The sequence below is a fragment of the Momordica charantia genome (genome assembly GCF_013281855.1).
Source record: "Momordica charantia cultivar OHB3-1 chromosome 11 unlocalized genomic scaffold, Mcharantia_2.0 BLBB01000011.1, whole genome shotgun sequence".
Lineage (NCBI taxonomy): Eukaryota > Viridiplantae > Streptophyta > Magnoliopsida > Cucurbitales > Cucurbitaceae > Momordica > Momordica charantia.
In genome coordinates, this window is record NW_028275159.1 from 8,991,752 (window position 1) to 9,005,408 (window position 13,657).

At 32.3% G+C, this 13,657-nt stretch overlaps 2 protein-coding genes across 2 annotated transcripts; one reads left to right on the forward strand and one right to left on the reverse strand.

Moving 5' to 3' along the window:
* Positions 1–3,527: 3,527 nt before the first annotated feature.
* LOC148208079 (uncharacterized) lies at positions 3,528–4,441 on the reverse strand. Its single transcript, XM_088119387.1, has one exon. It carries the CDS (start codon positions 4,342–4,344, stop codon positions 3,634–3,636), a length of 711 nt encoding a protein of 236 aa, XP_087975513.1. The 5' UTR covers positions 4,345–4,441; the 3' UTR covers positions 3,528–3,633.
* A 5,431-nt stretch (positions 4,442–9,872) lies between these two features.
* On the forward strand, positions 9,873–13,345 carry KCO1 (Outward rectifying potassium channel protein). Its single transcript, XM_022283704.2, has 3 exons — positions 9,873–10,101; positions 11,912–12,865; positions 12,993–13,345. The coding sequence occupies exons 2-3, from the start codon at positions 11,946–11,948 to the stop codon at positions 13,141–13,143; spliced, it is 1,071 nt and encodes a 356-aa protein (XP_022139396.1). The 5' UTR covers positions 9,873–10,101; positions 11,912–11,945; the 3' UTR covers positions 13,144–13,345.
* The last annotated feature ends 312 nt before the right edge of the window (positions 13,346–13,657 follow it).

A 13,657-nucleotide genomic window follows, 5' to 3' on the forward strand; every position in this document is an offset into this window, starting at 1 on the left:
TTCTAGAAAAATTATAAAAATAAAAAAATCATAATAACAAGTAAACATTTCACTATTTTTAAATAATATTAATGTTAATATTATGTTCATATTAGTGATATTTTTTTATATTTTATCAATTTTTATTTAGTACTATAGACATGTCAATATGGAACCATATAGAAAATTTCGTGAAAATTTAACAACTGGCTTGTATTTTAAATCTCCCAAATGGGTTAATGGAGAATATAAAATAAAACTTGTTTTGAAAATCAACTTTCTTGAAGATGGAAGAGAGGGCACTTTTAGTTTTGGAATAGAACCTACTTTTTTGAGTTGAAAATGACCACTTTTTATTCTTCAACCACATGAGTGGCAAGAATCCATGGATTCTTTGCCCCCACAACTATGTTGGACAATTTCATTAAATGGAAATTTCTCCATCTTTGTCACTATTTAAAACAATTTCCTTTTCCTCTAGGGGTTTTCTTTTTAATATACCTACATCAATAATTTCTTTCGTACCATTTTTGAAAAATTTCAATCTCTAAGGCTGTGTTTGGTAGGCAACTCGATTCATTTTTTTATGTTTTTGAAAACAACGAGGTAGAATGAATTGCAAGAATTTGTGTTTGGTGGGCAGAAACTTGAAAATTGTTTTTGAAAATTAGAATCCATTTAAGCCAAATTCTGAACCTTGTTTTTGGATTCAGAATCCTAAAATTAGGAAACACGGGATGAACTCATTCCCTCTAAGTCTTTTGTTATTTACATTGACCACTTGAGCCATCCCATGGTTAAAAAAAAATTTATTTTTTTATATTTTAGTCGAAGATATATGTTATTAAGCAATTGAGGTCTGCCTAAAATATAATGTTGGCAATTATTCTATGTCATGAAAAAAATATTATTTTGAAATTCCAACGTCATCATTCTTTTAACATTTATGAACGGTAAGAACTTAATTAAAACAATTTAAAAGATTAATCCGGTACAAAATTGAAAAATAACTTATATTAAGAACACAATTATATATATTTAGCAAAAAAAAAAAGGTATATTCTCTATGATATTTTTATGATCATTGTAAATATCAATTTACAGCCATCTTCATTAACTAATGAATTTGGTATATGGGATTCTTCTTCCATTTTTGTTTTGTAATAAAAAGAAAAGAGATGAACATTTGGGATTTGAATTACTCAGAGTTTATCCATGAAAAGGAAAGAGCATATGTGAAGATGTTGACTCTCTAAATATTCACTCAAAATGCCCTTTTATTTTTTGTTTTTTTGTGTGTGTTTGCAAGAATCTGAATCTTGTCTTCATTTCACATCAATTTCTCTCTCTCTTTTTTTTATAATATAATTTTTTCCCTTTTCTTTTCTACGAAGAAAACTTTTCGAACTCGCATGTAACTCAAACGCCAAAAGTTAAGGATTATTCGGGTGTATTCTAGTTGAACAGGTCGAGAAATTTGAATTTTATAATTTATAATTAGATCGTAAAAAAAATATATATAAAAAGCTTTAGGTTTTATTACCTTGAATTTATGAACACAAGTATATACGTAATCTTTATCAAATCAACGAACTTCCATACAAAATATAGGCTTGACTTTTTTTGATCTCGAATAACAAAGTATAACTCATGAGTCGAACAATCTCGAAGATAATTAAAATTCATTATATTAAAAAGTATTTTGATTTTTGGTTTTTTCCTTAGTTGTCAAAAAGCAATAGCATAAAGAATCTATGTGTTGACATTGATTGATGGCTACTAAAGTTTGTTGTGTTTGCTCAATACAAATAGGGGAAAAAAAACTTAGCTTATAAATTAGGCTTCTATAAATAGAGTTGTGAAGATTGAAGAGTGAATAATATAACTATTGAAAAAAGTGAATAATATAATAAGATTGAAATAAACTTCAACACTTTGAAAGAAGAACACTTTATTTCCATTGAGGGTAAGGAGTGAATTAAGTAACTAGAAATTTAACTTTAAAAATATTTTTTGTTAGTAAGCTAAGATATTTTCAATAATCTATACGGAAGAGTAAATTATATGAACCCATATGGAAATATATAATATTTTTTTCTTTTATAATACAACATTGCGATTATATTTCTCTATGAATATAGATAAGCCACGAAGTTCTTATGATTTTTTTTATTGATGACTTATATGTTATTATTTGCGATAATATTTAAATATATACACTATAATATTTAAGTATATACGCAATAATATTCATATTTCTATAAAGATTTTATGGGTACCCATCTATATTCATCTCTTTTTATCTAGAGAATAACTAAATTGTTCTTCCCGAGAAATATTTCGAGAGATTAGTAGTGTGAAGGATCAACTTTGAAGAAGAAAGAGACAATTGATTAAGATATATATCGTCGATCAAGGATCAAAGGTTCAAATTTTCATTTCTACCGCATCATTAGACTCAAAAAGAAAAAAAGGGAAACAGAAAACTTTGAAGGAGGGGGAGAAGAGGACAGGGAAGTGTAAAAGATAACAATGGGTTAATTTTAGATTCAAGGCTATTTTTAATAATGAAATTTAATTCAATTTTGGGGATAATTTATGATTTCTATTTTCAAAACTTCTAGAGCTATCAATATCAAAACTTGAACTTTAATATGTAACAATTTAGTCATTGTAATTTAAAGTTAGTAACGATTTAGTCCTTATGTTGAATTTTTTTTTGTTAAGTTTCTTGTATATATAGATAGATAAACTAAAGAGGGACCAAATATGTTTATAACTAGAAATATTAAATTGTTATATGATAAAATTTGACACTTAATTTTAACAAAATTATTTACGATATGGACTAAATGGTTACAAATTTTAATCTACAGGGACTAAATCGTTACAAGTTAAAGCTTAGGGACTAAATTGTTACTTTAGTCAAAGTATATGGACCAAATATGTTTTTTAACTTAAAAGAAATTATCTGAAAAATTATGAATATTTATTTACAGTTAACTAAGTACGCAGTTCGGTTAATCATTACAACACTCAAATAAACTATCAATAATATGAAAAGAATAAACAACACGATATTTGAAAAAATTGCCAACTTAATATAACTAAACTGATTAAGACATATAAAGCATAAACCAAAAAGTCGAAAATTTGAACTAAAAAAACATCCCCATTTTCCATCCATATGGAAAAGGATAGAAATTATTGTATTGGTACCTTTTATCTTTTATGAAAGGTTTCCATGACAATATGTTAATTAATTTGTAAAAATATCTACCACCAACCAATGAAGAAGCTTTAAAGAAGACCAAATGAATAATAAAAGAAGCAACTTTAAAAGGGATCACCAAATTCCAATTATTGTTGCAATCAAATTTAATAGGACCAAAATGCCCTTTTGTTTGGTTAAAAAAAATTCCTTATTATTTATATAGTATCATTTAAAATAAGAATTTTATTAAATTTATATCACAACTAATATCATGTCAAATATAGAGGGATGCAAATAATATTATACTTGTAAATTCTTGAGGAAGAAGCTATGATTGAATAAGGAGATAAAAAATATATATTACAAGCATATTTGAGATGCCATATCATAATTTTTTCTTTAACATTTAACATTGTAATTTTAATAAAGTTAATTATTAATTAAACTACCACTAGAGTTCTACGAGCATCGATGGTGATTTCTTCCTTCATCCTTTTGATGAATTCATCAAATTTTTTGTTTAGTTCTTCATCACTCAATACTCCGCTATTCCCTTCTTCATCTATTATTGTGTCGTCAAGGCTAGACCTGGATTCATGGTTGTCTTCTTCATCACCACCTTCTGCAACTGAAATGACCCTTTCTTCCATCTCTCCTCCCATCAACGCTGCCAAATTCTCCCTTAGATTTTCCTCATCTTTATTTTCTGGATGAGTTGTAAAACCACCTCCTCTTTCTTGTATCGTTGCAACATCGGTAGTATCTCTCTCAAGCAGTGGCTTCTCAACCTCCAACATCATCATCGAATCCGAAAAGGGACCAAACTGATCATAGACTCTGAAAGAGTCGTAATTTCGTCTAGAATTTGAGAGAGATCTAAACAGACCAGAATAGTTTGCGAGGAAAACAAGGAGTCCGTTGCAAAGGAGAAACATGAAATTCTTGTCTATTGGTTGGTTGAAGAGATGGAAGGGCAATGTGGAGAAGTGTAAATTGGGGGAATGGGAGAGGTGGAAAGGGAGCCAAGAAGGAAGGGCAAAGACAAAGGAAAACAAAGAGAGAGAGAATAAAAGTTTGGTTACCTTTTTAAGTGTTTGATGGTTCTTCTCCTCAGCCATGGCCTTTTGCTGTTGAAGTGAAATATGTTCCATTTTGATGAGTTTCTCTCTTTTGGGTTTGGAAAAAAAAAGCTGTTTTTTCTTTGGAGGAAGAAGAAGGTTTTTTAAGTGTGTTGTGAGAGAAGAAAGCCAAGATGCTGGCTTGCTTTATATAGAACCTTTGAACTTGGTGTGCCCTGGGTGATTTTACCAAAATACCCTTTTGAGTTTTGGATCAATTAGGGAGAGATAAACCCTTAATTGCTTCCCTAACTGCCCTTTTGAGGGTTTTGTGATGATTGGGGATTGCCCTTTAGGGAGGGCAATTCAAATTCTTCAAGATTTCTCCCTAGCCCATGAATCCTATTTTCAATTTAAAGACAAGTGTACACGAGGACAGGAAATTGAATTGATACGACCATCCAACTGTATAGAATTATTCTCGAGATCGAAGTGGGTTAATTAGGACCAGAAATCAAGATCTTATGATGTGGGGAATTATATTGTGACACGGGGAGGACAATTAATTGAGAGTCTTCTGCCTCACTGATAAAGAGTGTGTAGTTATCTTCTCAGCATTGACTCAACGAGTTCGATCCCAAGTAATCTTAAGAACTCAATCGAGAGTTCTAGTTCTTTTCCATTAACTGATATTTTTCAGAAGAATTTAGAGTTGGACTCGTTTATTCACACGTCCCCTTCAAATTAAATGGAATGATTTTGAGCGGAGAGAGAAAGGAAGAGAGAGATGTGTGTGGCCAAGAGAGAGAAAAAGAAATATGAGTTATTGGTTATAGTTGGTTGCAAACTTAATCAAGTGATGGAAATAGTGGTTGGCTTTGTTGCAAAAAAAATGACTTTAGGTTTAAGCATTTTCCCATGATGAGTACTTCCTCTACCCAAAATGCCCAAATTTCTCATAATATTAACTTTGAAAGCTTATGTTAATAACCACTACCACTTCTCCTAAATAAAATCACTTTTTATACAATTTATCACTCCCAATCATAATTAAAGAATGCATTTAATTAACAAAATATGATTTTTCGATTTTTGTTTATTATAGTTCATGTACTTTCAAAATGTTCGTTTGGCTCCTATACTTTTAAAAAGTGACCATTTTAGTATCTATTTGTAAAATTTAAACACAAATTTTATACACGATAGAAACTTTTCAATACAAATTTATGACTATATTTTAAATAACTCAGTGAATGGAATGTCATTCTAAAATTTTGACCGAAATAAATAAGATAAAATAAAAATGAAGGACCAAATAGTCACTTTTATAAAGTACATGTCCTAAAGTGAACCTCTCAAAATTACTAACTAAAATGAACTAAAGTTGAAAATATAAATATTAAAATAAAACTTTAAAAATACAAATATTAAAATGAATCGAGGGTATAAAGATAAAAAAAAGTATTTAAACCACAAAATAAAAATAATTACGTGGAGAAGGGAGAAGGGTTCTATTGTTGACAAGTGGCATTTTCTTTTTGAGGGAATATAGATTTTGACTTTATAATTATCTTCTCCATAATTTTATTTTATTTTATTTTTACTTATTTTGAAGTTTTTGATGATATATATGAAATGGGTGTGCCAAAGTTCTATTTGGCCTTTGGTGGGAATAATTGGAAATGTGGATCTCTTTACCAAACAAACAACAAACACCAAAAACTTTTTGAAAAGGGAAGGGCAAAAAATTAAATTGAGTAGAAAAAGAGTTTCAAATGTCCCACACCAACTTCTTATTCAGAAAATAAAAATAACTTTCTTTTTTGCTTGGGTAATATTATAATCTTTTACAAAATGTTGCGATTAATGAGCCATTAAATTTTCGATGTCAAAACGATCATAACTCAGCGATAATTGATATATATCTCAAACCAAGAGGTTGTGAGTTCGATCTCTCACCCTCACATGTTGTACTAAAAAAAATTAATAATAATAAATTTTTGGATTTAAGAAAGTATATTGATTTATAGCCAACATGAGTATAGTTTGGTTAAGACCTATTTTGGACCACAATGTCGTGAGTTTGAATCTCCATTCTCATATATTGTTCTAAAAAAGTCTAATGATTTGTTTATTTCTTTATATTTTATGCATTTATTTGATTGCTTTCGAGTCAAATCTTTGATATCGTTACATTTTTAGTGTGAAGAACAATTTTTTAACAATAAATAAATATAAAGATGGAAGATAACCCTTCAACTAAAAAAATCTAATGTAGAGATGGAAGATAAACTTTCAATTAAAAAATCAACTCAAGAAGTATCATTATATTTTTAATATAAAAAATCAGATTCTTTTTTTTTTATCTTAAATTCAAAAAATATAGAGATGTCCGACATTTTAATTTCATAGAATGTAATAAATGTTTTATTTATTGAGTCATGTTCTATTGAAAAGTGTTAAAGATTTAGTTGTTAGAGGATGAGGAATACCACGTCATAACTAAAAAAAAATGCAAGAAACAATAATATATTTAAACGACAATAATTTTTTTTAATTTCTTTTTGGATCTCACATCAAGGTTTTTTATTTTTATTTTTATTTTCCTTTTCTTCTTTTTTTGAATCCACGGCCTTTCAGCTCATAGAGTGTTCGTAATCCCTTGAATTAGACGGATGGTTGCTAGGGAGTCTGACTCCACAAAAATACTTATGTAGTTGAGAGAAATCGCGACAACTTTTTGATTGGAGGTATATGTCAATTATCGTTGAGTTAAGCTCGTTTTGACAACTCCACGTGTTTACTAAAAAGGGGATAAAAATGATAAAGGATTTTGGGTATATAATTTAATGAGCTGGCCCACGTATGATATTTGCATTCTTATATGGGCAATTTCATTTTACATTTGTTTGAATAAAAAATAAAAATGGACATAAAAGACCCATTTGCATTAAATATTTATAAATTTATTGTAATTTTAAAGAGTACGAAAATTTTTAATTTCAATTTTATCCATTTAAACCCTTATTGTTGAATGCCAACATGGCAACATCAAAATAGTTGGGTGGTTAATACAAATTTGGCGGTTCAAATAAGGATTATCCTCCTTAAATAAGTTTAAAAATTCTTATTAATATTAGGTTAAACAACATATGTGGCTTCAGTATTTTTCTAAAGTAACAAAATGAGTCCCTGAATTTTAGTATATAACAATTTAGTTTTTATAGTTTAAAATTTGTAACAATCTAGTCCCTACCGTAAAAAATCCTATCAAAATTAAGTGTCGATTTTTATCATATAACCATTTAGTCTTTGTAATTCATAAACACATTTGGTTTCTCATTGATTGATCTACATATATAAAAAATTTAACAAATTTTTTTACATAGAAACTAAATCATTACAAACTTGGATATAACACAGTTTAGTGACTAAATTATTAATTCAATGAAATAATATTGGATCTTGGACATATAATAGTTCCGAATCGAATCTCTTTAGAAAGAAGATCTTTTGTTTGTCTCATGGTAGCCTGCTCCAGTTCCCTTACGGAGGTTTCTACAAGAAGAGTTGCGACTCCACGTCGGGGCGGGCGGGGGTTCAGCGTCTGTTGTCTTTGTAGAGCAACAATACGATCTTGGACTGGCCCCCCGTAAGCCTTTGTCATTGTCAGTCAACTAAGTAGGGCCTGAGGCCCTCTGCGAATCCGTAAATCTCAGGAGCATGCCGCAACAAAAGGATGGTCCCCTATGCATTTCATTCTTTCCGGAAGGGAAAAAAAAGAACTACCCCCCATCATGGTGAACCTCTCCTTGTGATCGGGATGAGGTAGATGCCTCCCCCTGTAGCGAACCAAGTCCGCCCTCTTTTGATTGTTGGGCCCCACCCATGGAGTTTCTTTGTTCACTAGAATAAGCAGATTAACCGCACTCTAGGATCGAGGGACGCAAACATTTATTGTTGGGGGCTTGTGAGTAGTGAGCTGGGTGACGAATACCCTAAATTGGAAGAAAAAACCGCTAAGCATCCATGACTGAATGGTTAAAGAGCCCAACTCATAATTGGCGAATTCGTAGGTTCAATTCCTACTGGATGCACGCCAATGGGACCCGCCAATGGGACCCTCCAATAAGTCTATTGGAATTGGCTGCTTCACCTTCACCCTTCACAAAGACAGGTGCAGGTGCGCTTCGCTTGGCCACATGATGAACATGTTTTGAGCTAACTGCATGTCGAGCGTTAAGACTCGGCCCAAGCAATGCCCAAAGACTCCCATACCCAAATTATATAATATTTGTGAGATCATTTTGGAACATTTTATAAATTTAACATATTCGTGAGAATAAATCCTGCAAAACAAATGTGGCTATTCAAATATTTCCGCATATCTTTAAAAATATTCTTACGAAACAAACGTAATTATCTAAACATGTCGGACATCTAACATTCTGAGCATTTGAAATTCCGAACATCTCTAGATGCTGGTCATCTACATTCCTGAAAAACAAACGACGCCTAAAACTATAAAATTTTGTAAGTAAACAGTCTAAAGTCAGATTATAATTAAAAAAAAAGTCAGATAAGGTACTCGCAATCATATATCATATGTCAAAATAAATTTTTGGAGTTAGTAATTTACCAAATCAACCAAAATGGAATCGGACCATGTGATTATGGCACAAACAAAAATATCAAGATGCACAATATGATTCAATCATGATCTTAGGCGGATGTTAGATTTCGTACCTAGGATCAAAGTGAAACTTCTATTTATAAGAAGTCAAGTAATAGCTAGAGACATCCGACTGTTCAATTAAACTTTCGGAGAATTAGTTATACATAGTCGATTTGTTAGATTCTTAAAATCGGAGAGATGACGTCACCTTCGACCAAGTAGAGTTTGATTGAGCTTACTGGTTATCTTTCGACCAAGTAGAGGTTGACTGCATCGTATCTTCGAGGTTCTGGAGAAAGGCTTTAACACATTGATCTTTCCTAACTTTCTACATGGCAAGCTTATTTTTACACCCGCGTGTCCTTTTAAAGTGAATTCATCATGTGTTTTTTCCTTTCCATTTACTCAGATCTCTTCAGTTTCATCGATTTTGTTCGGATCTTCCTTTTCTTTCGAAAAGGAAGGAGAAGTTCTTCTTCGGTGGATCCCTCTTGTTCTTGTTTAGTCCCCTTTGTTTGGAGTGGTTTCTATTTCCATCTATTTCTTCCTCCTTTCTCCCCTTTCCTCCGTTTCTTTCAATTTCTTAGTAACAATAGGTGGCGGTATTCTGCCTAAATAGTAGACACAGATAATAAATAAGAGAATACTAAAGATTCGAACCATAGAATTTCTCAATTTTGACACAAGGTACTTATTAGATCTGATAAATACATTAGATCTAATAGAATTATTTTGTTGTATCCAGACTAATATCAATCCAACCCATTTTAGGAATAATTTAGACTCAATAAATAAGATTTGTTATTTCATAGCAGATGAATCACTATACTTGCTTCTCGAATATTAACATTATTGTTAATTTTTATTATTATTATTTTTTACTGCAACATGTTCGCCAAGCTGGGATATTATTATTATTAATTCTTATGAAATAATCGATAATTATTTTTTAATAATTCAACTCATCACGCGGTGGGAAATGGAGATGAAGGCGTTTGCCAGAAACCATCGTTGGCCAATTCTTCAACTGAATTCAGCCCGAAAAAATCTCAGAGAGCATAATTTTCAAACAACGATTACGAAATCGAAAGCCAAAGGCTTAGGAAATCGAAACACTTACTACTACTCGAAGCATCTGGAGCTCAAATCTTCTCCAAATCGAATGCTAATCTGCTGTAAGCTTCCATCCTTCTTTCTCATGTACAAATTTCTTCTCAGATCTTGCCGTAATTTTTCGTATTAGCAATGAAATCAGTTCTGAGTTCTGAGTTCTGAGTTTTCCTTTTTTTGTCAGTGCTCTGCTACGGCGTAGTTAGTGAGTTTATTACTGTTGAAGTTTTCGTGATCAAATTATTATCTGTGATTGCTTTTTTTTGGCCTTTTCGCTGTTTGATAGTGTCGATTCTGGAGCTTTTTTGTTGTGAATTATTTGTGTTCTATGGGAGACGGTTTATGTAGAGATCATGGTAACAGTGGATGAAGTTTGAAATTAGTACTTTAGATTGGATCTATAGCTGACGTCTATAATCGTCAAACTGCTTCTCATCCTGGCGCGATTCTTGGATGGACTTGACTTGGATGTTATATATAGATATTTTGTTTTTTTTGGAAAGTTGTTACGATTGTGAAATCGGTGCATGGTACCACAAGGTAGAAAAAGACATATTGTACTTGAAAATTCAACTGAACTAAACACTGAAATTGGAATTTAGTGACAACCATTTTTCCTAGTTGTCCTTTATCTTAACTTTTTCTGAACTTGATGCTAGACCACCCCAAACAAATTGTTTGTTTGATTATCTGCTGCGGTTAGATGTTGACGAGTATATATGTTATGGTTGTAGTAAAGTATGTTGATTGATATAATATGTTAAGCGTAGTAGATTCTATTCCTTGGCAAGTAAATTGGTTGAGTTTTAGTATAGATACGTGGACAAAAATGGACAAAAATGAAAGCAGGTGATAATTAAAGAGCGGGTGATAATTAAAGTTTAGTATCCTTAATTGATTGTGTCGGGATCCCGATTATAAGAAAACAGCAAAAAACTAAATTGCAATATTGAAAAGGAATTACAATATATCAATAGCCTTTCGAGAGGGCTATCTCTCTCCTAAAATCTAGCCGCAATCTAGCCGCTATGGATCGATTCCTCAAAATAATCCTTACCTTCTGCACTCCTAACTTACTCTAATAAACTACCAATTAATTACCATTATACTGCAACTAATTTCTTAATAACATTCTGAATATATTCCTAGCAATACTCTAACAGATTGCCGCTCATCTTCTCTGCTAGTTCAAGATCTAGTGACTTGGATGCTAAGATAGTATGTTCTTGGAAGAGTGTGATACATAACTGTGAGGCAGAGATACATATATGGTGCGTCCACCCTCATTTGCAGCTTAAAGATTTGAAAATTCAGCTTAAAGATGCCTTGCCCCCTTGGATTTTGTTGTATCTCCTTTTTTGGAATGAAATTTATCTCTTATATCCACACACACACACAAGTTCAGGAGGGGGAAACTAGAGAAAGATAGATTTTGAATTTTGGGACACCTATTCATTCTATAGTCAAGTTTTCTTTTGTAGTATTTTAGAGTGAATCTGGAATTGAATTTCATTTTGCTGATACTTTGAAGTGATTTTATGTTTGAGTTTGAGGCAGATTAATACAAAGGTTGATGTCTAGTTGGTTGTCACGGAAAACTGGAGCTGTCATTTTAGGTTGAACTCGATAATGAAAATTTTTGGAAACTGAAATGACAACTATCTGAAAATGGTATCATTTGTTAAGTTGGCCTTTAGTCTCCCTAACTTAATGTAGAAGCTTCAGACTATTCTTTTCGTGTTCATATTCTTCACTGACTGATGGCACTTCATGTTTTCTATAAAGGCAGAAATTTAATGCCAAGGAATATGATTTTATTTGAATGCATCCACTAAACAGAGTAACTTGGTTTTGAATATTTTTGTGGTTATGCAGGTTCCTCTTATTGGTAGTTTGTTGAATTATCTTAATGGCTAGCAAGGAAGCAAGACAGCCACTGCTATCAACGTCATCTAATACTTCTAGAACAAGGTTAATAGATATTCCTAGAAGCAAAAGACGACTGAGGCGCTCTAAGAGTGCTCCTCATGGTGATTACGCTCTTCCAGAGACCACCAGCACGTGCACTGGCACAGCCACTGGTTCAGTTCCACGTTCAGGATTTGTTTTTGGAAATCTACACCCGAGTCTTAGAAGGGTAGCCATAGTTTTAACAGTCTACTTGGGTATAGGAACTTTATGTTTTTACCTTGCCAGGAACCAAATCAAAGGGGAAAAAACAAACGGAATAGTTGATGCCATTTATTTCACAATTGTGACAATGACAACCGTTGGATACGGAGATCTTGTCCCGAACAGTCCCGGTGCAAAGCTACTGGCTTGTTCTTTTGTTTTCACAGGAATGGCTCTTATTGGTCTAATACTAAGCAATGCAGCTGACTATTTGGTAGAGAAGCAGGAAATCATGCTATTTAATGCCTTGCATACGTACCAAAATCCTGGCCCTTGTGACACCACAAAAGAATATGATACTAATAAAGCTAGAAACAAGTGTATAGTGGTGTTTCTCCTTCTTCTTTTCTTCATCATTTCGGGGACTACCTTACTAGTTACCCTTGAGAAGTTAGATCTCATTGATGCATTTTATTGTGTATGTTCTACCATCACCACCCTAGGCTATGGTGATAAAAGCTTCTCAACCAGGTGGGGGCGTGTGTTCGCCATTTTCTGGATTTTGATAAGTACCATCACTCTGGCACAATTTTTCCTTTACATTGCTGAGCTAAACACTGAAAGAAGACAAAGGTCATTGGTAAAGTGGGTTCTAAGTAGAAAGGTGACCGACATAGACCTCGAGGCAGCGGATATTGATGACGACGGGGTCGTCGGGTAAGTCTCAAGCAATTCTCAACTGTATTCCTGTTTGTATGATCTTCATTGTTGTTGTTACTAATACATTGACTAGTTGAGTTACATTCAAGTCGGCACTTATTGTTTCGTTTTTACTCTTCCACAGGGCTGCAGAATTTGTCATATACAAGCTGAAAGAGATGGGGAAAATTACTGAAGATGACATTTCACCTGTGCTGAAGGAGTTCGAGGATCTTGATTTTGATCAATCAGGAACCTTGTCCATATCCGATATAACACTTGCCCAATTGTCTTAACCAGAAGGGATTACGGTGGCCTGGAAACATATAGGAATTAATTCCTAAGATAAGTGGCCATCATTGATTTGTACGAGTTAAGTACTTTTTTGCAGTGCTTTTTGCAATTATAGTGCATTTTTTGTCTTGTCTTAGGGATCTGCGAGGAATGTCAACAGCACTTTTGCTTGCAAATTCGTTCAATATTCTTTTTTGAGATTCATTATCGTCCATATAATTTGGTAAAACTCATAGAATCCTATAGAGACTACAAAATTTTGATTTAGGAAGTTGTACATGGGTATGTTAAATTGGGGTGGGTTTAGGCTAGGTATTAAATTTCCGCCGACATGATATTTCCATCAATATTTTCATGTCTATCAGTTTATGGATTTGATATCGACATAAGGGTGAATCTACACTTCTATAGTATGGCAGAAGAATTGTTAAAATATACAAAATATCAATCAAACATCACTAAAATTAATAGTAGTAATTTTTAACTTCTTTAAAAAGAGTAAAATACTTATTTGTT

Coding starts and splice junctions, on each gene's coding strand:
- LOC148208079 (XM_088119387.1), bottom strand. CDS start 4,344: ATGGAACATATTTCACTTCAACAGCAAAAGGCCATGGCTGAGGAGAAG.
- KCO1 (XM_022283704.2), top strand. CDS start 11,946: ATGGCTAGCAAGGAAGCAAGACAGCCACTGCTATCAACGTCATCTAAT. Junction 12,866..12,992: donor GATGACGACGGGGTCGTCGG/GTAAGTCTCAAG, acceptor ACTCTTCCACAG/GGCTGCAGAATTTGTCATAT.